Source organism: Brachyistius frenatus, unplaced genomic scaffold (genome assembly GCF_029030835.1).
Source record: "Brachyistius frenatus isolate BFR_SWC_R1_liver_20210118 unplaced genomic scaffold, ASM2903083v1 Contig_41, whole genome shotgun sequence".
NCBI classification, from domain to species: domain Eukaryota; kingdom Metazoa; phylum Chordata; class Actinopteri; family Embiotocidae; genus Brachyistius; species Brachyistius frenatus.
The window spans coordinates 2,504,849-2,530,885 of record NW_027210640.1 but is presented as its reverse complement, the minus strand read 5'-3'; the positions used below and the strand labels follow the sequence as shown (position 1 = coordinate 2,530,885).

At 38.2% G+C, this 26,037-nt stretch overlaps 2 protein-coding genes across 3 annotated transcripts; both read right to left on the bottom strand.

Moving 5' to 3' along the window:
* Positions 1-158: 158 nt before the first annotated feature.
* On the bottom strand, positions 159-11,516 carry LOC138623061 (FYN-binding protein 1). 2 transcript variants are annotated; one of them, XM_069702339.1, is made up of 16 exons: positions 11,419-11,516; positions 7,764-8,418; positions 6,749-6,863; positions 5,866-5,921; positions 5,644-5,681; positions 5,258-5,289; positions 4,614-4,743; positions 4,298-4,460; positions 3,315-3,465; positions 3,093-3,109; positions 2,573-2,633; positions 2,300-2,342; positions 1,872-2,034; positions 1,409-1,442; positions 1,026-1,063; positions 159-898 (listed from the first exon to the last, which is right to left on the bottom strand). In XM_069702339.1, exons 1-16 carry the CDS (start codon positions 11,419-11,421, stop codon positions 870-872), a joined length of 1,728 nt encoding a protein of 575 aa, XP_069558440.1. In that variant the 5' UTR covers positions 11,422-11,516; the 3' UTR covers positions 159-869. The 2 variants fall into 2 exon arrangements, with proteins under 2 accessions (XP_069558440.1, XP_069558439.1); XM_069702338.1 differs by lacking the exon at positions 11,419-11,516 and adding an exon at positions 9,867-9,887.
* A 422-nt stretch (positions 11,517-11,938) lies between these two features.
* LOC138623010 (uncharacterized) lies at positions 11,939-16,239 on the bottom strand. The gene is made up of 6 exons (XM_069702224.1): positions 16,234-16,239; positions 15,820-15,906; positions 15,682-15,729; positions 15,481-15,543; positions 14,830-14,932; positions 11,939-13,074 (listed from the first exon to the last, which is right to left on the bottom strand). Exons 1-6 carry the CDS (start codon positions 16,237-16,239, stop codon positions 12,671-12,673), a joined length of 711 nt encoding a protein of 236 aa, XP_069558325.1. The 3' UTR covers positions 11,939-12,670.
* Between the last annotated feature and the right edge of the window lie 9,798 nt (positions 16,240-26,037).

Genomic DNA, 26,037 nt, shown 5'->3' with positions numbered 1-26,037 from the left:
GTCTAATTTTAAAAAAAACTTTTTTTTTTTTTTTTTTAATAACACCACCGTTTGTAATATTGTCTAATCACCTCCATATAGAACAATATTCCTCCTCCCACTTTACTGAACTTCCAGGGATGTAAAAAAAAGAGCTGGGACAAAATGATCAGAGAAAGCATTTTATTTATTCAAAATTATCTCAAAGACTGAGAAACACACAAAGCAATAGTTATAGTGTATTCATTTTCTATACAAGCAGTTTGACAAAGAATGCAATGACAACATGTTTGTTATTCTCAGCACAGGCCTTATCTGTATACACTATGTGTGTTGGTGTTGTATTATCTTGTGGGGACATACATCTGTTAACAATATGGGGACCTGATTCCCTGTTGGGGACAGAAATAACCACAAGTCCACATTAATCATTAAATTTAAGAGTCAAGACTTTATGTTTAGGGAAAGTCTCCAGGAAATTAATATAATGTCCTCTGAAATGATGGAAACATGACTGAGTGTGTGTCCACATGGATCTCTCTATACTTTCTATTGTTCACACTCATTTCTGCCTTTTTGTTTAGTTGTATTTAGTTTGAGTTTTTGTACAGCCAAGTCAGTTTGTTTTTTGTTTGAGACCTGGACAGAAATGATCTTCTTCTCATCTGTAAAGCATCAAAATCCACATAACCTCGGTGAATCTTTGAGTTTTCTACACTTGGATGCAACTTCTGGAATTAAATAAAGTATTTTTATCCAGACAGATCTCTCTCTTAACTTGATTTTCAGGTTTTTGGCATTTAGTTTTAGTGACAGTTTTATTCAGCTCAAGTTTTTAGTTTATTTCTCTCTATCTGACTGTGTGTGTTTAGTTTGACATGTTTTAATAATCAGCGTGGAGAGTCGTTGTCGTAGACATCTGAAAAAGAAAAAAAAAGAAAAATATATGTAATTGAAATACAAACACAAGGGTGAATATTTCAGATGAATTTACAGGTGTAAAATTTGCATCAATTTGATTGCAGATCAGGAAATTTCAATCTCACCATCTACGTAGTCGACATCATCATAAATGTCTCCTTCCCTGCAAAGTAAGATTCAAGTTAAATATATTATAACATACAGTATGTCCTATGTGTTTGCACAGGGTATACAGAAACTATGTCAATATTCATCAATATTTTGTGAATCTTTCATATTTATATATCCTTTTGCTTATTTACTTTGTTGAATAAATGTCTCTCTTGATGGAAACTACTAAGCAAAATACAAAATCTTCAATAAAATAAAAGTTACATACGATCTGTTACCGTAACAACATACAACACATGTTTACAGAAGGGTTATTTGTTATTCAGTTACGGCGTAAAGAGACTAAATTAAAGAAATGCTCACGGTGCCAGACATGAACTGAGGAGGATTCACTTACATCGGAAGAAGAAGAGATCTGTTCACATAACCATCTGTGAGACAGAGGAAAAAATAGATAATCAATAACATAATACAGCTTTTGCTGAATTTATGACTCCAATATCTGTAATGGTTATTGTGATATTATATGACAAATGCTAGTCACGGCAAATTACCCACACTGCGTTTTAGAGGCTTACAAGGAGTCTTTATCAATGTCAGATCACACAAACAAGTAAACACTACAAGTGAAGGGAAAAGTAGCAGCAGCACAGCTCCAAATGTTTACCACTGTATCGAGTGCACCGTTGTGGCAAAGATCAAAACTCATTGTGGGTAAAAGCTGCAGGCAGAAACGCTTCTGCCTTCAATAGATAGAAGATTATGGATCTGTATGTGCCAGTGATATCTCTGTGTAGACAAAACCTGTGTAGAATTATATTCGCATGCATACTGCAAAAATAACATTAATCTGTACGTACATTTTCCAAACCTGTTGCAACACAGAGCTTTCTTGCTGTTGTAGATCTGGATGACGTCCACGACCTCTCCCTGAGTGATGTGCAGATCTTTCCCCCCTGGTTTCTTTATGTCACTGTTAGGATCCACCATCATGGAGTGCAGCACCCTGAGAGGCCCTTCAAACTGGCAAACAACAGGTCAATTCATGAAATATACCAATGCAGTTATGATGCATGAGCTGTATATGAAATTCCTCAGGAATCAATACTGGGTCCTGTTCTTTTCCTCCTATAAAACCTAAGGTATGTTTCCCATTAGACAGGTGATTAAGAAACAAACACCGTGACAAACAAACAGCCTAAACATCTGAATGTACTGCTATGCAGATGACACGCTGCTTTATTTTCCACTCAAACCCCCAAAAATGGTGTGAAGGAAATGTGTTTACCTTAAATTTTTTTTTTAGCTCCTTCTCCACTTTGGGATCTATGCTGGAAAAACCAAGACAATTTCACAGTTAATCAAGTAGCATGCAAACACATATATTAACAACACATTTTCTCATTTAGATCATTGAAATAAATTTAAGGAGCTCATGTTTTATTCTATTTGAACAGCACTTACCAGTCCATATAATTAAAGCTTTACATTACAGAGATACATTTAGCTGTGAATATGTCGACCTCTTCTTCTGTTTCAGTGAGCAGATGGAAATAAATACCTGATTTCAGGTGGTGGAGGAGGAAAATCTTCAGTTATTGGTTGAACGTCATCGTAGTCATCTGGGGAAAAGACAAAAGGTACTTTAAAGAGTCTCTTCTTGCAGGTAGATAACAAGCACTTACATTTATCTGTTGAAATAAACAGCTCAAAACAATCATCATTAAAAGTTGTGAGAATAAAGAATGAAATAAACAACTAACACAGGAGAGACAAACTATGAGCCAGCCTTTTTTTTTTTTTTTTTTTTACAGAAATGTTCACCAAAATAAATTATGAACAATAACTATTTATTAATGTATTTTTCTTCAAAACTCCACTATCCTTACAGTGAATTCTTTTTTAACTATTTAATTATTCTAATAAAACAAAAAAAAATCCATACAGCGAAATAATAAATAGCTATAATATTATAATAATAAAAATAATAATAATAAAGTTACAACTGATAAAGGTATAAGAATTGTGAGATATTACTTGGTATTGATCCTAATGTTTCCGTGCAGTGTGATGCCACTTACCGTCATCTTCAAGCATGCTGCAAATGAGTGGAAACACAAACGTGTTAGTTGGAACAGACGTAAGTGAAACTGAAAAATAAAGCTACAGCTACAGAGCAACAAATCATTGATACACTCAACACAGCTTTAAAGACTTTGAAAGAAAAGTGCTAAAACAATTTTCTCACAGTGAAATAATTACATACATTTAGTAGAGTGTTGACATAGTCTGTTGTCCTGTACCTGTCTCTGTTGTTGGATTCCACATTTAACTTCAGTGGGGGGTCCGGAGGTGGTGGAGGTAACGGCGATCTGTCAATTTTTTTGGACTGCAGCATTTTTCGCTTCACTGCCTCGTAGTCAATGTCCACACACGTGTTGCTGATGTAGCCGTCTGAAACGAAACACATTGACACAATGAGGTTCTGTGGCTATATCATGATAATTCAGTTTGTCAACACAGAAATGTCCAACACTCAGAACGACAATCAGTATTAGTGCAGAAAAAACCCCAACACATTAAGTATAATGCTGCTCTGCTTTGGTTTATGGTAGAGACACAAAGCCACCAAGGTTTCGTCATCTTACAGGCAGAGCTGAGCATCATCTGCATAACATGATACGTTTTATCTTTAAGTTTAAACTGTAACCACAGTTATTTCAAGAAGAAACTCTGAAAATGTAAGCTTAAATTGGATGTCGTACTTACAAGAACACAGAGAAGATAAAAGCCCAACAATCAGGAGAAGCTACTGCAGCGTTAAGGCATATATGAAAAAAAAGGTATGTTTTCATTTGTTGATATGAAAACCTGTCTCCCCAAACCAAGTATGAAAAATCCAATCTCTCAGCTTTTCTTTTGTCAATTTCCAGTATTTCCGCCCGACTTCTTATTAGACAAAATGAAAGAAGAAAAAAAAGATCAAATAGGTGGACAGAAACTCAAGGTATGGTGATGTCTGCCACACGCACACAAAACGCTGCTGGATATTTGAAATAATGACATCCCCGTTTTCCACATTTGAAAGGCAGAATATCATAACAGCAACAAGAGCCAGCATATCAGATGGAAACTTTAAACTGTCTAGCCTTTATATTCACAGACTTTGCTTTGCTTTGTCTACCAGCTTGATGTGGGTAAGTGGATTTGCTGGAAGGTTACAAAACAATGGTTCAGATTTTGAGTTTTCTATTCGCAGTTGATTGAAACTTAAATTGAAACTCACAGTTTCCATTCAGAGAGCGAGCCAACCATTTGCCTCCTGGGTTGTTCTTCACACGGAGGATCTCCACGCTGTCTCCTTGTCGGACACTGAGGTCCAGTTTTCCTTCTCCCATCCAGTCTTGTCGGGCTCTGGCTGTATGAAGAACCTCCACCTCGCCCTGCAGCTACAGAGAAACAGAAATAAAGCTGTAACAGTTGATATAATTGAAAAAAACGTGGCCGAAGATGAGTGAGCAGATGTATTTTGGGTTAGGATAAACTGAAAGTTCTATTTTCTACTCTGCTTTCTTGGTGGACAGGCATTTTTACTGTCTTACCTGAAAGTTCTTCCCCAACTCATTCAGTTTTTTCTGATGCTCCAGCTGCTCTTTCTTCTCCTGCTCCTGTTGCCTCTTTGATTCTTTCTTGTTCTTCTCAGCACTGCTGCGGTTCAACTCCAACAGGTCCCTACGAAGCAGCAATGAAAATTGAAATAGAGTTGTCACCTATTCAGTGGCTCCATGTTTAGTTTTCTATTGACGTTTCCTCACTTTAAATTCCTCTAAAAGGTCTACTTTACTGGCGCATAATTCAACTGTTTATATTAAATCACCAGTTTATGTAATATACTGTAAAAGCTGAACATAACCTTTGATTATTTTCCATCTTGCCCACATTTCTGCAGCCCATCCCTGAGGTTTGTCACAGTATCCTGCTTTAACAGGAAATACTGTAATAACTAACTGTTTATAGAAAATGATAACTACAGAAGCAGATGTAATTTTACTTCATCATTTGTAGCACTGTGTAATAAATGCAACACCACCTGCTGTACAAGTGAGAGAATCAACAGGCTTTTTAGTGACTATTTTCAGTAGCAGTGTTGTGAGCGGTGGGTAACAACAGCAGCAGGCCAATACAGTGTTCAATAAATACAGACACATGACAGGTTTAATGGTAGTTGCAGAAACTTTATACTTACTCATCAATAAACTCGTACACGTCATCACAGTCCTACAAGAGAAAAGGTTTTATTTGCACTGAAAAACTGTCAGATATACAGCATGATTAAATCAATGGGTTTCACCACCCAGTGTTTGAATTTACTTGTTATACTTTGAAGTCCCCTAATAAACAAATCAATACTTCTCAAAGATTAAATCAAATAAAACATGCAGATACAGACTGAAGTTACATTTTCATTGGCTGTACCAATATCAAGTTGGTATTCCAGCAACCTTTATTCATAATTTAGGAAAAGGTGCAACATGTTCTCTCAATAGGAGCCACGTGGTCTGGGCTTCTTATCATGTGTAGCATTCTCCTGACAGAATAAGTTAGATTTCAGTTTTATTTTTCTGTACTTACCCCGTCCATACACTGTGAGCTGTGGTCACTGCACGACTCTGTAAAGTCACATGATATACAGATGTTTTAAAAAAAATTAAAATAAACTATATTGTTCCACAAAATACATATCAATTAGTATCACAAACAAAAATAATGAATATGAAATGTTAATTCCTTAAAACATTTGGTGTCAGAAGAGCTTTAAGAACAAAACAAGTTGTGATTGTTTTTTTTTTTTACCATTTTTATCAAAACTTGCGATATCATCGTAGGGGTCCTGTTCATCGTCAATGTCGCTGCAAACAATAAACAGACATGTTTCCCTGGTCATTATTCAACATCTTATTTTTTTATTTTTATTTTTTTTTATTTTCCTTTATAAATGTTGAAAATTCAAAATGCTCAACCTAATCTCCAAAAATGTTGATATAATTATCATCCGGGCAGCATTATGCTTATTTAAGATTATATTTGGAGTAGCAGATTATTTGTATATAAACTTTATGATACAGCACTGCCGTGCTTATATTAGAGACAAAAACAGGAACGAAAGACACAAAACCAACAGAACATGTAGCAAACAGACAACAAAACATCCGATTTATTCCCTACAACACATCGGTATTTCCTATGACATTACGTCTTTACTTGAATTCTTTGTTTTCAGTCAGTAGAACTGACTAACTTTTTTTTTATTTTTTATGTTTCATTCTTTTTAAAAACCCCTCCTCAAATTGCCGCAACATGCAAGACATTTCATTCAGTGTAATTATAGAGAAACTTCTGACAGACTGAAAAAGCTTAAGATCATGAAAATGAAAGTATGATAAAAGCGTGACGGTTCCAGTTTTCCTCCATTAGATAGTTGGAACTGTCAGACGTCATGGTTACCCAACATGGATCTGAGACCACTTGATACCTGGATACTGTAACAATTGTGAAAAATGTTTACTGTTTCTGTAAATTAGTCTCAGTTTATTCTCACTCCATTTCCTGACTGCCGTCATTGCAGCAGTAAATACGACTCTTAAATAAGAAGCTGGTTGTGTATTTAAAGATTTAACAGAACTGACATGTCGGGTCTTCTTTGAGGACACAATGCTGTTAACTTGTAAATACTCACACGGAGGCGATCTGGCGCGGCAGTCGGCTGGGTTTGCTGGATCTTTGTGGAGGTTTTGGAGGACTGATCACTTCTGGTGAAAAAATCCTTCTGTGTGCTGAGCCTGGCGAACCTGCTGTGAGAAGCAAAGAGAACGTCTTTATATGAAGAAGCAAAATGAGACGAATCATGTCATGAAAGACATGCTGAAACCTTTTCCTTTTTTTCAATAGTTATATTTGTTTGTTTGCACATTTTCGCACAAAGACGAAGCTCACTGCGGCTAGTCAGTGACACGACTTTTCTTATAGAGTCTGATGAAACAATTCTTACAAGATTCGCTCTGAAAAATGAAAGGACTCTCTTTCTGGTATTTGATAAGCTGTCAGCAACATTTACATCTGAAAAATCTATCAATTAATGCACTTACCTCTCCATTTTAAATTCCATCCCTGACATTAAAGAAATATTACAAGCACATAATAAAAATTGCACCAGGGGTTAGTGATTTAAAAAGACTTGGATACAATAACACAAAAAGATTATTCCACATGGACAACACGATAACATGTATGATTTCCTCGGCCTGTTTCACAGCAGACAATTAAAGGTGTTTCTAAAAACATGGACAAATGGCTCTGCTACATTAAAGTGTCCCAGTGAGTCATGACAGTGTGACCAACACCAGAACCCTTCAGATGTAGTCCATAAAAAGGACTCAGTCATCATTAGCTTTATTATCTCCACCTTCGTTTCCAACTGACATGACAAAATAATTGCAGGACAGGAAATAAATTAGTTTGTCCTTGAGTGACATTGACTGATCTCCCAGTAACAAAGGACACTGTCATGGTTTCGTTGGGCCAATTATTTTCAAACAGAAACAACCTGAATCTGCATCAAAACAAAAAACATGAAGTCAGAGAGATAAAAGCAAAGACATTTCAGCACAGGCCTGAATGCAGAAACCTCCGAACTAATTAGGTGAGCTGTACTCCATTAAAAAACGGAGCGATAATAAGCCAGAGGGACGTACCGTCACTTTTTCTCAGGGCAGGTAAGACAGGTCCTCGCTTGACCCTCAAGAAGGGCTCCAGGTTGACGGTGGGGGGCCGTTTGGGTTTCAAAGGCAAGGGCCCTTCAGGGGGCAAGGCCTTCCTCAGCGGCGTTACATCTCCTGTGCTGCTTTGTCGGGACTGATTTCTGAATTGAAGATGGGTGGAGATGGGAGCCTTAGCTGGAACCTTAGCTAGAGCCGTAGACGGAGCCAGAGCTGGTGCCAAAGCTGGTACCAGAGCTGGGGGCAGTTGGACACCTGGAGGCTTCTGCTGCCTCACCATCATGTTCTGTAGCATCTCCCCTTTCTGCCTGACCGTGCTGGTGTCTACCGGCTGGATGGATACTCTGACTCTAGAAGTGGGAGGCAGTCGAGGGAAGGACGCAGGTTTGGAGTGGATGGGGGCTGCCATCGGCTCTGCCCTCGGGAACCTCATCAGGCCAGGGCTAGCCGAAGGAGGAGGAAATGTGGGAGCCAGTCTGTGATCCAGCTCATTATCTGACATCGGGACGAACGGCCTCCCGAACCCAGGTCGTGGAGATTTAGGTGAGTTGCTGTCTCGGCTGCTGGTGTCCGAGGTGCAGGTGTTGTTGATGAACCGGGCCCTCAGACCCTTCACATCAATGCTCTCCTCCTGAAAAAAGCACAGGAGCACACACTCAGCTGCAGCTACTCTGCTTTAGAAACAGGAAGTTAGCAGCAGAGCATACAGCAAGGCATACCCCCCACGCTCACAAACACCCGCTCATCAAAACCTCATGCTATCTTTACAAAGTGAGAATGCAGCGTGCAACAACACAGTTTCCTGGTTGTTTTGATCTTCACAGAGCAGACGAGCGTCTACACAGACACACAAATCTTCTCGTGGCTCTCTAAACAGCAATGAACTAAAACCAGCAATTAGTAATTATAACTCTTTTTAGAGATAGGATTTATAAGATAAAACCAAGTCAAATCGTCACAAAGTATACAGTTGCACATTAAAAATATATAATTTTTTTAAAACAGGTAATTACTAATTTTGTTTTACTAACAATTTTCATAGAAACAAAAGTAAGGATGAACCAATCCTGCCTTTTCTATCCAAAAACATAGCATAGTAGCTTCTAATGCCAAGTCCCAATCTGACACCTGTAAAAATCAGTTTCTTTTATTTTAATTGTCATTTTTATCAAAGCTTGTAAGGATGTGTTGTTACGCACCTAACATTTTTGAAACAGTAGAAATCGAGCATTATGCTGACAATACAGTGATTTATGTGCATAGTTGCACAAACCATGCATCTTCCAATCGCGGTAAAGGGTAAATAGTCTGCATTTATAATAAACTTTATCACTTCAGGGGTCTCAAAGCCCTTTACAGTTTGCCTGCCATTCACACATCAGTGGCGACAGAGCTGCCATGCAAGGCGCTCGCCTTCCAGGAGTAACTTGGGGTTGAGTGTCTTAACCAAAGACCTTTTGGGATGTGGACAGGAGGACCCGGGGCTTAGTTGGCAACATCTGAGCCACAATCGCCCCCAATCTCACTCACACAATGAGCTATATTACAACAGGACTAAATCAATCACATCTCATGCTAAATGTAACTAAGGCTAAGTATGTTCCCCTAAAAATGTCCATGCATCATTCTGGCACCATATATAATATATGATATCAGGGCAACAATTCAAGTTCCTTTGGTTTCATTTAAAGGATTTTGGATTTATTAGGACATCATTGAGTTTTAAAACATATGACATACTGTATGTAAATGTGATGATGAGTCCATATTTCACATATTGTCGGACTATATGTCTGACTAAATAAAATAAAATAAATCTTTAGCAGGTGGAGTCAGAGAACTCTTTTTCAGAGCACTAGTTAGCTGATTTCTAAACGTCATCAGCATCAAGAGAGCGATGAAGCAACCATGAATTTGGAGTGCTGTGAAACATGACGAATAAACATCTCTGATAATCTTTTGACAAAATGAAAACAGAGTCTCCCACCATCTGTTGTTGGAACACTTAAAGCTGTCACCTTCATGAAGTCAAACAGAAGATGATGAGCAGGAAGTACTCCCAACCACACATCTCCGTACCTCAGCCAGCATCCTGCACCGGTTGCCATAGAAACACCCCCTGTCACCAATCCTGCAGCAATAAGCTGCAAGCTCTCTTTTGACTGGGTCGCTGTCTCTCATTACACGGAACAAAGGAAGCTGACAACATTTTTTTTTTCTCTACACCACAAAACACAGATACGGGGTTCCACTTTCAGTCAGAGAGCGCCTGCAGCACAGAAACTGTGTGTGTGTGTGTGTGTGTGTGTGTGTGTGTGTGTGTGTGTGTGTGTGTGTGTGTGTGTGTGTGTGTGTGTGTGTGTGTGTGTGTGTGTGTGTGTGTGTGTGTGTGTGTGTGTGTGTGTGTGTGTGTGCGTGTGCGTGTGTGCGTGTGTGTGCAAAAGAGTTTTCGCACAGCGACACACGACTCACCCAATGTTTTAAAACATTCTCACCACAGACTGTAGCTGTACAGATGTGCTGCAGGGAAAGTACATTGCAATCATTTGCAGAGATACTCTGTACAATTCCTTTAAATATGTTTGGTGTGATAAAGTCAGTTTTCTGGTATATTGTGCAACTTTGATAATGTCTGTTAATATTAAGGCTACACAGATAACCAGGGAACCAACCGTTTTCGTTTGTATTGTCCTAAATCAGCTTTGAACTGCACTAACATGAACTGCACTAACATGAACAAAAGGTGGTATTAAAAAAAAAAGTTTGATTGACTAAAGTAGGTTAAAACAGCCTATTATCAGATATTAGGTAGCAGCAAGGCTCTGCTGCAGAAAGAAGACATTGGTGGTAATTAATTGACTTAATTGTTGCTGTGTTCAACAGCTGACAAAAATCAAATATTTAGTCTGGTTTCAGTGGTGCCACAGGAGTCATGATAATCAAAAGTTTATATTCATCCTAATGAAAAGAAAAACCTGGAGGACATGGAGGATCCTTTACATTTTAAAAACAAATTATCAGCAAACAGTGACCTTTTTCTATTTAAAAAAGGTCTTAAAATACTGTTGACATGTATGATTTAGGATATATGAGAAGGAAATACCACAACGGGCGAGTAAAAATAAAGCGGCATTAATGACACTGTGAATCATTAACCAGTGATAGCTGTGTAATAAAGCTTTCTTTCATCAGTGTCAGCATGAATATTCATTTTTCTAAACTCCAACTTCCCCTTTTTCCAATGAAAACTGTCTAAATGATCGAGATAAAGCGCAAGTGTCACTGAGGACATGAATATCTTACTGAATTTGTGGATACATCGTTTCGAGATGTGAGTTGTGAACCAAGTTGAAAAGTATTACAGTTGTTTCAGGGAGTTTTGTTATAGTTATGGTACATGGGAAGGAACCCAGGAGGAAGGAAACCATAAGCTACAGTGAAACAACAAAACCTGCTGAGGCTCTTTCTAGAAAAATCTGGTAATTTTTAAACTCTTCAGTGGTCAGGAGGAAATGATGAGAGAGCACAAGAAAAGCTGTGAAGGCTGTAGACAAGTTAGTCAGTTCATTGATTAATATATTTAAAACAACAACAAACTTTCTGAATAAGATAGTAAATAACAATGTCTTACCATGTTTGCCTTGAGTGATGTTCTATTGGCGGATAAAGTACTCCATGTCCAGTGGTTCTGTCCTCAGTATCCACGCTGCCGCTGCCGCTGCTGCTGCCGCTGCTGCATGACACCTGCTACTAAACTTACTGCAAATGAGGAAATGCTCAGTAATTCAATGTGGGCACCTGACGGCGACGCAACACGGGGTTAACAACAGAAACGTTAACATGATGTCACAGTTTGTTTCATTTCTCCTTAAAAAGGTCACGTTTTTCATTGTTTGTCTGATAATGTGCACATTTCAAGCGGAGCAAAAATAATCCTGAAAGTCCCATTGGGTAGTAGTTCAGTAGTTCTCTGTCATTAGTGTATTTTATTATCTGTATGTCTGAGTGCAGAAACGGGAGCAAAAAAGAATGAAAAAACTTAATTTAGAAAACACAAGACGAAGTGAGGGTCTGAAGAAAAATATAGTTAAGGAAAAGTGAAGTGAGGTCAAATATTTTTCCTCGTATGTTATGGTCTTTATTTTGTCCATACAAGTGAAGTAAACTCTTTATAACTCAATATCACAAATCACAAAATTGCCTGAGGGACTTCACAGTTTGTTTAGCAGATATTCTTGGGTTTTTGTAGTAGTAGCACAGTGATTTAATGTCAAGTTTAGTAACTAGCAGAAACCAAACGAAGAAAGTGAAAGACACATTCAAAATAACCGAACACAATGGATCAAGTAAATGAGCAGGAAAACTAAAATGTGATTCGTATCAGCTGCTGATATAATTATCAAAATTACTTTGCAATTTATGAATTAAAACTGTGGATTCATTTTATGAGAGTTGATGACGTGTTTTAATTTTCCAGGTTCCTTTTAAGACAGTACATATATCTGAGAATATGTTCACAGCAAACAAAAAGTAAATGTCTGGATTCATATAAATTTAAAACATCTGAAATTAAATTTGTGTCTTTTTTTTTTAAGTGCAGCTATTTACAGAATTTTTTAGTTTTCACATTCGAGAGCTTGATTTAACGCTCACTGCTGCTGTTTTTACCAATATAGTTTATAATAATAATAATAATATTGCACTAATTTTGAACTTTGCCGTGCAGTAATATTGTCCAATTATTTAAAGTTATAATAAATCTCCTAGCCAATCAGAGTTGAGAATTTTTTTCAGTGGTCATGTTGGAAACAGGCTCATTCTCGAATGAATGACAAAAAATAAGAGTTGTATAAATTCTGAGATTTCCCATTTTAACCAGTTCATCACAGGAGGGAGGGGTTATCTGTGGTGGGGGACGCTGACTGCAGTCCTCCGGTTGATCCAGTAGGATGGGAGAGGTAGTTTGCAGGGGGCGGGTACCCGTTAAGAGCAGAGGGTGGAGCAAGGAAGCCCGCTGTGTTTCCTCCCATTGTGACCCCGAGCTGAGGGCTCACCACGCTGTGAGCCTGAGTCTGACTTCCTGGAAGGTGCGCCGTGACACCTGGCTGTGCCCAAGCAGACATATTGCCGGGCATGGTGGGCCAGGGAGCTGCCCACTGGTTACCCAGGATCCCCGGCTGGCCCCAGGGCATATTGTTGGGAGAGTATGGGGGGGAGCAGTACGGAGAACCCCCTGCTGGCTGTGTGGGGAACATGGAGAGAATCTGAGAGGTGGAGAGTGTCGGCTCTGACAGAGAAGAAGAAGGGAAATAAAGTGAGGTGAAACTTTAAATCTGAACCCAACAAAAATAATCCTGCCAAGTGTACGATTTTAATTGGTGCTGTTTCAGAAGCAAGTTTTGATTTAAGTTGTTCCTGTTAATTAAAAAAGAAAAACTATTCAAGGCAACCTTTGCAGATTATCTGTCACAACCGTTTCCAAATACAAAACTTTGATGGTGGTGCCAAAGAAATTAGTCAGCTAGTTGTTTGGTCAATCGAATCATTTCTGCAGCGCTTCCTGGAGTCTCTGCACAGGGCAGATATGAGATAAATAACAACTTAAGTATACAAAGCCTAATACTGAAAGATACAAATAAGTTAGTGACACTGAGCCAGTAATCTGCTCCTGAGCTCCCATCACTTGTCTTCACCCTTGTCATGTATTTTTCGTTACCCAGTGTTCGTACCGTTTTAACGCTATGTGCTGAGGCCAAAGATAATTTTGGACGATAAAGATCTGAACTAAAATCACTTGTTTGGGATCAGGGAAAGATTGCTGTGAGGCAGTGATTATCTGATAGACGATATGAGAGACTCATACACAGCACAAACCCTCCACATTTGTCTTGTATAAAATATCAAACATGACTGAAACTCGTCTCTTTATCAGCAGCGCTCTGGGAATTACGGTATTGTCACCATTAAAAATGTCATGAACTTACACAGAGCTATCATGGGAACATACTCCATGTACACTCGGGGAACACAGTCATTTCTCTTGGACCTCTAGGTCAAAGGTCAGATGTCAGTGACAAAGCAAAAGCTGCGGAATCACGCTTGTATATAAATTAAATGATTTATCCTGCAGCCTGATCTTTTGAATTGATCGAGATGTATTGCTGTTTATATCAGAGTAGTTGTAGTGCCTTCTTTGTCTTAATAATTATGTATAAAAATTTTTACACACTCAGGCGCTTTTATTTAGTGTGAGTTTATTCTGAAAAATGTGCTAATGCAAATGTATCGAACTCTCTTTTGTATTTTTTTTTTACTGTCTGCAAATTTGCATCGCTGCTGTTAAGAATAGTTTTCTTGCAAAACATCCAGCGGCGAGTATTTAACATTTTCATGTCATTCATTTGTCACGCCCACTGGTGTCTACAGACCTCAACTGCAACGAGACATAATGGGTTTCATTGCAAATAACAGGTTTTCCAATATTATATTTGGGTGAAGAAAAAGGGTTTAAATTTAGTCTGCTGAAGACTGAAACACAGCCCTTTGATTTTCAATAAACATGTCAATGGAGACTGCACATCACTTCACCGAGCACAGTTTGAACTACACAGTATGATGTGTTTTAACACAGCATAGAGATGTGGATGCTCTCAATTAATAAAACATGAGAGAGGAGGAGATTCAGCCGACTATTTTAAAGCAGAACCTCTTCAAACTTGAATCATCAACGGTAAACATGTGATGGTAAGTTTTGGATTCTCTGGGTGGTTTTGCATTTATTTATAAAAAAAATTGAAAAGATGTTTGTGTTGTTTGATTGCGGAATTGTAAATTGTAAGGTAAATGGTGTTAAGCTTATCCCTAATATGTTTGGTGCTGTGTGTATTTGAATACAATTTTAATGTTCTAATATACAGTATATGATGGCAAGCAAGTTAACTCAACCAGAGTCAAGTGTTACTCCACCAAATCAGCTGATTTTAAGAAAAAACCTGTTTGACTTTGCTCAGGAAAAATAAAACATTCATGTGTTACCACTAACCTGGCGGACAGGTTGGTGGTGGGACCGGTGAGCTCTGGGTTGGTGTCAGAGAGTCCTCTAACTTGATGGAAAACACTTCCATCAGATCACTAGTGGAAGAGGCCTGTGGACAGAAAAAACAACAACAGAAGATGCATTTCAATGTCTCACCTACAGTTTAACCAACAGACTCTTTTAGCTGGAGCTCAGTTATAGTGGGGGACTTTGAGGAAGAACCACGATAGTTGATTGGATAACATCATGAATGACAAAGCTTTGGTACTGTATATTCTAATGATAAAAACAAATCTAACTTAAACAGAAATACTGCGTAACTCATTTCTATTCATATTTCACATCTTAGAAGATGAACATCTAACTAGTTCACTTTATATCCATAAACCTCATTCTATCTTTAAAAATAATTATCTTTCATTTCTGGGATAACGTATACATTCCGAGAGAGACAAAATAATTTCTGAAATACTAATTAATTAGGGCCCGAGCACCGATGGTGCGAAACCCCTATTGTTATTTATGTTCTTGTTGTTGTCAGTACAGCAGGAAACCTTGACTGCTATGGTTTGAGTTGTTCAGAGCTGCACCATTGTGGTGCTGTGCGTCACCGTGCAGCAAAACACCCACATGTATGAATATTGTGTTGTAGTGTACCTGGTTTGATTGTCCTGATGAAGAGTCCAGTTGTGGGCTGAACACATCTTTAAGAGCTGGTCCCTGAAATAAAACAGGTGAGATGTGACTTCCACAATTTAAAGAAATTAGATAAAAACTTGTTGAATGGTGATGAAAAAGATTGCAGTTTTTCAAAAGTTTTCTTCAACATTTAGGACTAAAACTGTGATTATTTATTACCTCGGTTGGAGAGGCTGAACTGTCATCTAGAGCCAGTAAGGAAGCACTCTGAAAACCAAACAAACAAACAGTATAGACAGCAAATAAACAAATAAACCAATAACACACTGACAAAGACCTGTGAAGGTTTTCTCTGACTTGTGTCGGTGTCTCTGCCGTTTCCTGAAGTGCCTCTTGGTCCACACCCTGACAAACCTCCTTGATGTCAAGTAGGACCGGATCTGCCTGATAGAAAAACAAAACATCACATTAAACACACAATCTGCAGGGTGGCAGACATACCTCTCTTTGAAGCCTAACATCTAATCAATTATGGAATTATTTCAAACAAACCACCAGAACAATGATCAGAACGAGTGAATATGGCCAAGAACACCATAATGATTTGTGGGAAAAAAAATATTCATTTTGTATTTCAAGAGAGAAGTTGATGCTTTTTGAATAGAAGTCAATTGGAGCCAGAGGTTGTTGTGTTTTTAAGCCAGCCCCTAGTGGCCCTGAGTGGTACTGCACTCCAAGACACTGGTTTTACTTTTCAAACCCAGAGTCTACATCCATTTTTATATACAGATTATACCATTATTATAACTACTTGATGTGACAGTGTTATAAACCATGTATCAAATAGCTATACATTGCTGAGCACTGCTCTTAAGTGTTACCAAATAACCATTGCAAATCTTTATGAATAACAGTACTCATATGTTAATAAGACATGTTTCCCTCTAAGTATTGTGTGTTGTTACCAGATTGGCTGTCTTGATGTAGAACAGGATGTGGGTGTCTTGGTATTGGTAAACGTAGGCCAGAGCTCTTGAGTCGGTCTCATCTTTTGTTAAAGAGCTGATACTGCTCCTTTCGTGGTCATGAATGACTGCCTGAAACACGGGATACATAAAAGGATTCCAGCCTTTAGTTTTGTCTTGATACATGTTATGTTTCATGTAAACCACTTTGAAACGTCTTGTCGTTAAAATGTGCTTCACAAAAAAAACGTATAACAACAACATATAGGAATAGTTAACCACTACACCAACATTCAGTTATAAATACACTGATGGTTAAACAGAAAACTATAATTACTGCAAGAAAAAAAAACAAATAATAAGATATCATGGCCATAAAAGGCAGTCAGCCTATTTTCTGTTTTTACAATTTTGTGGAGGAACATTTGTTTTTTGCGTTTTGTTTCTGTTATTTCTTCATCATTAATGTGATCATTGATTCCAGGCCTCAAAACAACAGCGAGAAGGACTGCTTTATGTTTGCAGAGGGAGAAAATCAATTTTCTAAAGTGAATCTTGTTGAAGTTGCCAGTACAACACAGCATTGTTAATGTTTGAGTGTGTTCTTGGTGTCGCTGCAAGAAACTGAAACAAAAAATGGGACTTAAATAAGGGAAGATGTGGAACCAAAACTAAAATCATCTCAAAACACCAACTTCCACAAAAAGCACAGCTTTCATTTTACATTGCAAATGCTGCGTCCTCCTCCACCACTTTTAAGAAACCGTTTGACAGATTTTTATCAGAAAACAAAACTGTCTTAAATGCTGAACAAAATACAGTCTTTAACCTTTAACTAAGGCGGGATGATTTAATTGTATTTGTAGATTGGCACTCAGAAGGCGTTTAAGAGCGTCATAAATATCAGCTTCACCTCCTGAAGGAATCCTAAGAATTGTCCAATTTTGTGGACAAGATTAACTTGAAGGGGGTGCTACAACTTCAGGACAACACAATGAGGAGAGAGACAGTTGGGACAGTTGTAAACCGAGTGACTCACCCCAGTCCTCTCATCCACAATCTTCAAGCCGCTGGAGCAAATTTTCAACCAAACTCTCTGCTTGTGTTTCCCCTGTCTCCTCGCTGCTTGCTCGAAGCCCTTCAACACACACACACACACACACACACGCACGCACACACGCACGCACACACACACACACACACACACACACACACACACACACACACACACACAGTGCAGGTGACAGGAATAAAAAGTAAACATTATATTAAAAACATATTATTCCAATGAGAAGCTGAAACAAATCTATCAAATTAATGTCCAGAGAGTTTGAGGCAGAGATGCTACTGTGGGACCAGCATGAATTCATACTGATGTACGACATGTTTACAAGAGTTACACAGCTATGGCTATATTTTTCAATGACCCTAACTCGGCTTCTGTAGACCATGACTGTTATATTGTTTGTTATTGTTTTGTTATGTTTTGTTGTTGTCCTATTTTGAAGTTGTTGCCGATTGATAGATATGAGCTCTCACTGGATCATATAAAGTCCAGAGAGATTACAGGGTCTGAAGTCATTGACATGTCAGGAGTCAGCAGGATGTCAGACACATCAAAAGATAATTTTCCACAGCAGGAATTTTCCCACAACTCTTTTCTTATCTGAGAAAACCAGTTCCTTCACCAAAGCTCTGACTCCTGTACGCTGTAGGGGGTACCTCATGGTTTATATTGTTTTGATGTTCAAGAATAAAGCTTCATCAAACCTTAAGACCAGCTAAAACCTACCAAGAACCAACAAACTACACATGAAGATAGTTTTCATCAACAAAAACACTTTTGAAAGTCTTTAAAAGTCTGGGTGGAGCATTGACCTCTCAACTGAGTAAATACACTTAACAACACACTGATTGAGTGTACAGCAAAGACTGAAGATCTGGCAGCAGACTGCTCTACAAATCCTGTCACATGTTTTTGTACCAGAACAAACATAAAGAACAAATGTAAAACATGGACCTGATGATGGAGGCAGATAAAAGGTTAGGGGAGCAATCATTCTATCCATTATCATTGAGATGTGTGAGTGTGGACTGAAGTGTACAGTCAGACTGTTGGATTGTCATCCTTAGAGCTGTAAGCAGGTTTTTTAAAAAAAATTTTTTTTACTCCTTTTGATAAAAAAGCCTTTTATTGTGAAGGTCTGAATAAAACATTGGTCTCTGATATGGAGTCACTTAAAGTCATAACATCCATTGATGACAGATTATAATGTCACTCGTCATTTGATATGAGACGCCCGGTGATTATTTTGAATTTGTTCTCACATGACTGCTGAGGACAAGAATATCTATCTCACAGATAATTAAGCATCTTTAATCATGAAAAACCTGAGGTACATTTATTTTGGCGAATTTAGGACAGACTACCTTCAGCTTCATCATAGAGTCCCAGCACATCTTCTCTCCCTGGGCATCGAGTACCGGGTCCATGCCGATCAGCTTGGCCTTGTAGCGAACCCCGTCCCCATGGAAACGGGACACAGTGTCAGTCAGTGCTCTGGAGGCTCCTGGGAAACACGAAGAGAGGAGGTCAAACCAAGATGATAAATCTGCATGAGTGTGGTGTGGGAATCTGTGAGAGTGAGGAGTTCTGTGTATATTTGGTTTAATTAGATGTTTGTTCATGTTTGTGTGTCATAAACTATTTGTGTATTTATGCACTGAATTAGTTTGCACGTCTTTAATTGTAATTGCATCTGTTTGTGTGTCTGTGTTTGCACAACGTGTAATACATGTGGTTTTGTGTGCTAATATGAGTAAATATTTGTGTGTATGTTTCTAAATGACTAATCTGCACAGGAATGCATTGAATGCGTGTTTTGTGTGTGTAAGCAAATTGCTGAATGAGCCCTTGCATGATCCTTAGTAAATGTTTCATCTCATTTCCTGGAATGAAAACAGGTAATTCAGCGATTATGGAAATGTCAGGATGTTGTTGAAGCAAAGGTCGACTCTTAAACAGCTTCACTTGCCTCATGCAACAGTTTATGGGCTTTTAGTCACTGTTTAGTTTGACATCTGACACAACTCAGCCTTTCTATCGTAGAGAAAGTCTGATCTATTTTACAAATAGCCAAGGATATTTTCCAAAAACCAAACCAAACTAGGGCAAAGCAGTCCCTCATATGATACTGACACTGGTATTTTCTCATCATGTCAGAGTTAAAAAAAGAGAGTTGGATAAAGTCAGGAATTATAAACAGAGAAGTTTGACTTGGCTCAAGCAGCACACATCCCTGAACCAACAAGTGGTCCAGACTGATTTCCGCTAAATTAATAAATTTGCACAAATTTCTACATTTCTGTTTTTTTCTGTCAAGATGGGGTGCTGAGTGTACATTAATGAGAAATAAAATGAACTTTTTTGATTTTAGCAAATGGCTGCAGTGAAACAAAGAGTGAAAAATGTAAAGGGGTCTGAATACTTTCCGTACCCACTGTATGAAACGGTTCCTGTCTGTGCTCTGTAGGTCATTTTTACTCATCAATATTTCACAATATCGACGACAATCTTTTCACAAGTGCTGTGAATCATGCTTTAGTATTTATGAGTGGACACGTCACAAGAATGGACACGTAGAAAATAAAATTATGTTGGTTAATGTATATTTTTGCATCTTATCAAATACCTTCATTTAGTTGATTCAACAGCTCATTCTTTAGATTAAAAAATTATCCAGGTAGCATTGCATTTCTCTGAAACTACTGTTGCACATTTATTGTATATAAATGTCATTTACAGCAGACTGAAGATTTAAGTGGCTCGTTGATCTTCTTGTTTGTTACACCTTGCTCCAGACTTAAAGCTCGAGCAGATCGTACCTTTTGTGACTATCTTTTGTGTTGTGACAATTGAACATTAAAAATCACTCCTACTGAACTTTTTTTTTTTAAATCTAAAAACATATTTTATAATTTAAGATTAATGAGCAGCATCCAATCCATCTTTTTGTGTAAGTCGTTTGGAGATTTTCACTCTTGTTAACTATTTTGTGTTGTGAGGTTGGAAACCTTCACATGAGCCCTATAATTATGAACCATCAGCAGGAGGTGGTTGTGATGGTTGATGGTTGTACAAAGCGCATCAATGTCGCACCAGAGACCAGAGTTAAAATCCGGAGTCCTGTCTGTGATTTGGTTTAGGCAGCAAAGGCACTTTTGAATAATCAAAGATCACGGCTTTTGTTAAATCTTTCCATAACCTTAACAAACTGCCGTGAGTGCTTAAACACAAGCATAAAAAAGTGTAGTAGTCATGACAAGTGAATATTAAACCGCAAGATCAGATGTTTTATCAGAAAAAATAAAAAATAACAGATCTGTTCAGTAGCTACCTTTGTGAGACTTCGCAAATATAAAAAATGACCAGGTCTTCTCATTACCTTAAATGAAAATACAATTGTAACATTGAAAATATGACTTATTTTACGTTTTACTTTGGTCTAAACTAAAAAAAAAAAACAGCCAACGATGAGAACAAAACTTCAGATTCAAGGTTTTAAAAGATTTTACAATCCTTGCTCCAGTCCTTTATCATAAAAGTGTGACTCCTGAAGGTGCACTTTTGTTTTTATAGGCAGAGAACCTGAATATGAAGCAATCACGTTCTCATAAAACCATCATTGCTCATAATGGTTAATGTTTGACATGTCAAAGAGGATTATAAAAAGTAATATGTAAGAATTACACTTTACAAGTTTCACCAACAATCCATCAGTTTGTTGATTCAACAGCTATTTTTGTTAAATGGAAAGTTTACACCAGATAAACAGACATGAAAGTTTGTCAGGGTTGGAAGTGTGTTACATGTCAAAGTCAACAAGTGACATCAATTGTGTTTCTAAAATAGCTGGAACAGCTGAACACATTCCAGAAGGAAGAACACAGAAGAAACACAAAACAAACACCTGAAAACATCTAATTTCCCATCAGATGTTAATTTACTGTCCCACAGCTGACTCCTGGACAAACTGTACTGTATCAGCACTCTTGCCAATAAAAACATCATTTGTTCTAATGTGGTTAAAATAATGGTGTTTCTTTGCTTTAACAGGATTGAATGATTTAATGTAATCTATTTATACTAATTATTACTACAGCTGTTTAGTATTGACTTTCAATAAAGTTAATGGACAGAGCCCAAGAGATCTTAACTTTTACTGGACTGTGTCCAGTGTGACAATATCAGTGTAAAAGTTAGATGTGCATCCACTTGTATGACATGAACTGACATGACTCGAAAAAGTTTCAACTTTATGTTTTTTTTATGTCTGTGCTTTATGCATTTGTGTCAGATTTGCAGAGTTGAGGAGAAACAGGGGCGAGCCTGCAGGAAAATAACATAAAGAGTCTGGTGAGTTCAGTTAGAGGCAAATAAACACAGACTGCACGGTGTGTCCGGCATTTAAATATGGACAACTGACGCAAGGTGCAAACCGTCTTTGCTTTCTGTCTGAACCTCTATTCAGTTTGGAGGGAACTTTTCCCACTGACATTAGTCAAACAACTCTGAATTTATTGTTTTCTGAGAGATCAGTGGCCAAGCATTCATACCTCTAGCGTTGGAGGGCAGCCAGGTTCTGGCAGCTGTTTGGACCGGTGCAGGATAACTTCCAGCTGTTTGCTCCGTCTCCATCATGATAACGTCTGTTTGAAAATTCAGGGCTGAGGGGGCTCAGGGATCCCGTGGACACAATAAGGCTGTCACTTGTTGGCTGCAAAAGAGAATGCAGCATCAGTTGAGTAGGTTGAAACAAAAAAATATCAATGAATATCAGATTAAACAGCAAGAAAAAAAACATCAAAAGTTCTAAAAGGACTTTGTATTTGTATTGTCTAAAAGGTAGGAGAGAAGTTGTTTCATCCGCCTCACCTGTCTCTGCTCTGATCCAGCTGCTCTGCTGCGTTTGACTATTATCCTTAATTTCTCAGAGTCAAAGGTCAGGCTGCAGACTCACTAGTAATATATTAACGTCCGCTGGGAGGACCGAATACATGGGAACTCTTAGCGGGAGACTGAAGAGGCTCTAACATAAGGGATAGAAAGTGCATGTCGCTTTCCCTGGAAGAATGTGAGGTCATGACAGGCTTTGGGTGGTAGTTTATGGAAATAACAGCTGGATTACTACAAGTGTCTTAAAAATAAGAGCGATAGCGGAAAAATAGACAACAGAACAAGTTCTATATAAGAAAACGACAGCTAATAAATCATTTGAAAAGAATTTTGAGGATTTGATACACAACACTTCATGAACACATCAAAGAGAGACAGAACACCTCACTCCAGAAATAACTGCACTTGATAACGATGTTATGTAATTACTCATGTGCCACACTTTAAATACGACTTTTAATTGGTTGGTGATAAACTGTAGTGTGGATCTGACAGGAAGAACTTTGCATTTCATTATGCATGTATCAGATTAAAACATGAGTTTACAGCTAAATGCTAACATCAGCATTTTGGGACATTTCTCTCAAAACCAGGAGAAGAAAAGTCAGTGTGATACAGCCTCTGTAAACCATGAATGTCTGTGCAAAGTCTTGCACACATCCACCCGTTAGATAAAAATATTTCACTGAATAATACAAATTTTGACCAGTTAATGCCACTGCAGGAGATGTCAGGGGCTCACCAAAGCAATTAGGATTCATCCTCTTGGGAACATGAATATCTGTACTTCATTCATGTTCATGGCAATCTGTCAAATAGGTTTTGTGATATTTCAGTTAACTGTTCACTTTCATGACGCAGTATGAAGTAAAATCATTCCTTACTATGTGGTGTACACAATTTATTGTTTGCCCTAAAAATGTCCACAATGGGGCAAAAAAAAAAAAAGCCCAAGAATACATGCCATGTGCGATCTTCTGCTCACAATCCCACAATGCAATGCCTGGCATTTTATAGATTTTAAATTACATTTGCACAATTCAACTGCTGGTGGCAATGACGCAAAATGATGATGATTACGAAGTGTCCAACATCTGCATTCATACTGATCCCGACAGAGTCGAAGTCATGACATCTGTCACGTTTTGTATTCACAGCAGCAGGAGAGAGAACCCAATAAATCTGTGCCGACTCTCATTTAGCATTTCTTTCATCCATCTTCCTTTCAACAACACCCTCATATAGTCAATTAACGAATGACAACAACTTCCACAGAGTTCACTCCTCTCTATTACACACATATGAATTAGCTGCGACCCCTCAACTCATTCATGATCTCTCTGCTTCTGTCGAGCTGCGACCTTTAGCCAATGAACTTTTAGCGCTTACGGGAAATTCAATTCAAGTTCTGGTTTCACCCCGGCTCTCTATTGAGGAAACTATATGCATGTGTACGTTATACAGGAAGCAATGAATAAGTGAACAGCCAAGATCTCAAACTGAAGTCAAGATAAACCTGATGACATCACCGGGACATCATCAGGGTTATTTTCTCAGACTGGATGTATCTCCTCTTGTGTCACAGGGGATATTACGCAACTGTTTTCACAAGCCGAGGAGTACGGCTGTTGATGAGTAAACTAAACACCACGTGGAATCCTTAAAAGCAATACTGACTGTCCACTCACTCAGGAATGCTTGTTGAGAGACACACTGCGCATGCAGATATCTTCTTGAAAATATAACCAATGAAATCTGGAGTGTAAATAGACACATTCTCTCATGTGCTTACTGATAATTACTTTATATGTATGTAGTCAATAGTATATTATTTGTATTTTTATTACATTCGAGTTGTGATTACACATTTTCACTGATTAAAAAGAATCCGAGTACAATATTTTTCTATTGCTGTTTTTACGTTTCCAACATACTCAGAAATGTTACCGAGAGGAAAGTGGCTGTTTTTCCAAAGAAAACCTGACAGGTCTCAGTAATAATGCTTTCTCTTAAACTGCAAGGCCCACCTCCTGGTAGGAGAGTTCAAAATGCAAATGATGCATTTTCTGAAGTAAATATTTATGGCCCAGGTCACTCGTGACATGATAGTTTTGTTAAAAAAGTCTTTTCTGAATACACAAACATTTTCTCAGGGAGCTAATTTCCTGAAAATCCCCAGAAACAGGAAGCGTTTCATATCAGATTAGGCACAGCTTCCCTAACATCTCTTCTAAATGAGAGGGATTCATTTTAAGTCAAAATAATAGACAAGCACAGAATATTTAGGTCAGAATGACAGATTTGGCAGAGCGGTAGAGACTTCCATAACCAGAGGACATTAAATACCAGATTTAATCAACTTTACGAGCCAATCTGCAGAAAGCACCAAAGGTTATGCAGAACGCTGTCATCGCAGCACCTACGGCGCCTCAAGTTTCCTTTTAAACAAGAACAAGTGGGGGATACCCGTTACGCTCACATTTCCCAACAGTGACGGTGAAAAAGTCAAAAGATATTTGAGAAAGAACCACACAGACAGCAGGGCTGGGCTGTGGGAGGATTTACTGCCATGCATTGTGTCAAGGATTTATAATGTTTGGGTTGCTTTGCCATCAGCTGGCTGATTTTGGAGTCAAGCCAGTTAGTCTGATGTACATCTTGCACAGCAGGAAGGTGAACCCTCGTTTCCTTTTTATAAAAAAAAAATTAAAAAAATACCCACCATGTGTAATATCTTAACTGTACCATCCATCTCGCTGCCAACAGCAACATGAAAAAAAACAAAAACATAAACTGACTGAGTACAAGACCTCGGTGTCCAAATTGATATAAATGCCAGGCGCGTGATGACTGACTCACCAGAAGAGTTAGACACTGGTCTAAATTTAACCCATGTGCTGCCGAATGGAGTGGATTCTCCACCTGAATGATTCCAGTGTCGGACCGGTGCAGTTTGGCAATAAAGTACCCCTGAATTGAAATGCCATTTATGAGCCAAAGCCGACTTACACTGTACTGTTTAATTTATTTCAAAGGACTTGGCATAAAAGTTTCAAAAACAACGTTGCCAAACGCCAAAATACAGTTTCTCCAAACATTTGCACACAATGATAGCGAGATGAATTTGAATTGAATCAAATTTTGTCTGATGGTGAGAAAGCATCAAGAATCTGCAACAATCACACTGACTCAGCGAGACATTTTTCATCCCCCAGTTTGTTTTTCTACTTTTAGTGGTCAGTGTCAGTAATGTAACCTGTAATGTCATGTGAAGATGATCAGTATAAATGCAGATAGATTATTTTCCAAATAATTAACTTTGACCTCAAAAGCATGAATGATGATAACAAATACACCAGGAACTTTCTAACATCTGGATCTGCATGAGCTTCAGTAGGATTACTCCAACCACTGCGGTTAAGTGTTTCCCACATCCCACTTCATGTCGTGAGGGACAATAACTCTGCTGCAGTTGCGTGTTTCATATTCAAAGTTAAACTGAAGGATTACATGTTCTTGTGTGTGTGTTGTGGAAACCGTATGACCTCTGGATAAACTAAAACATTGCTCTGTGATCAAGCTAAACACGAGGCTCGGTTTCTCTGACGTTTGGTGGTTACCCAAAGAGACACATTTTCACACGTTAAAATGTAC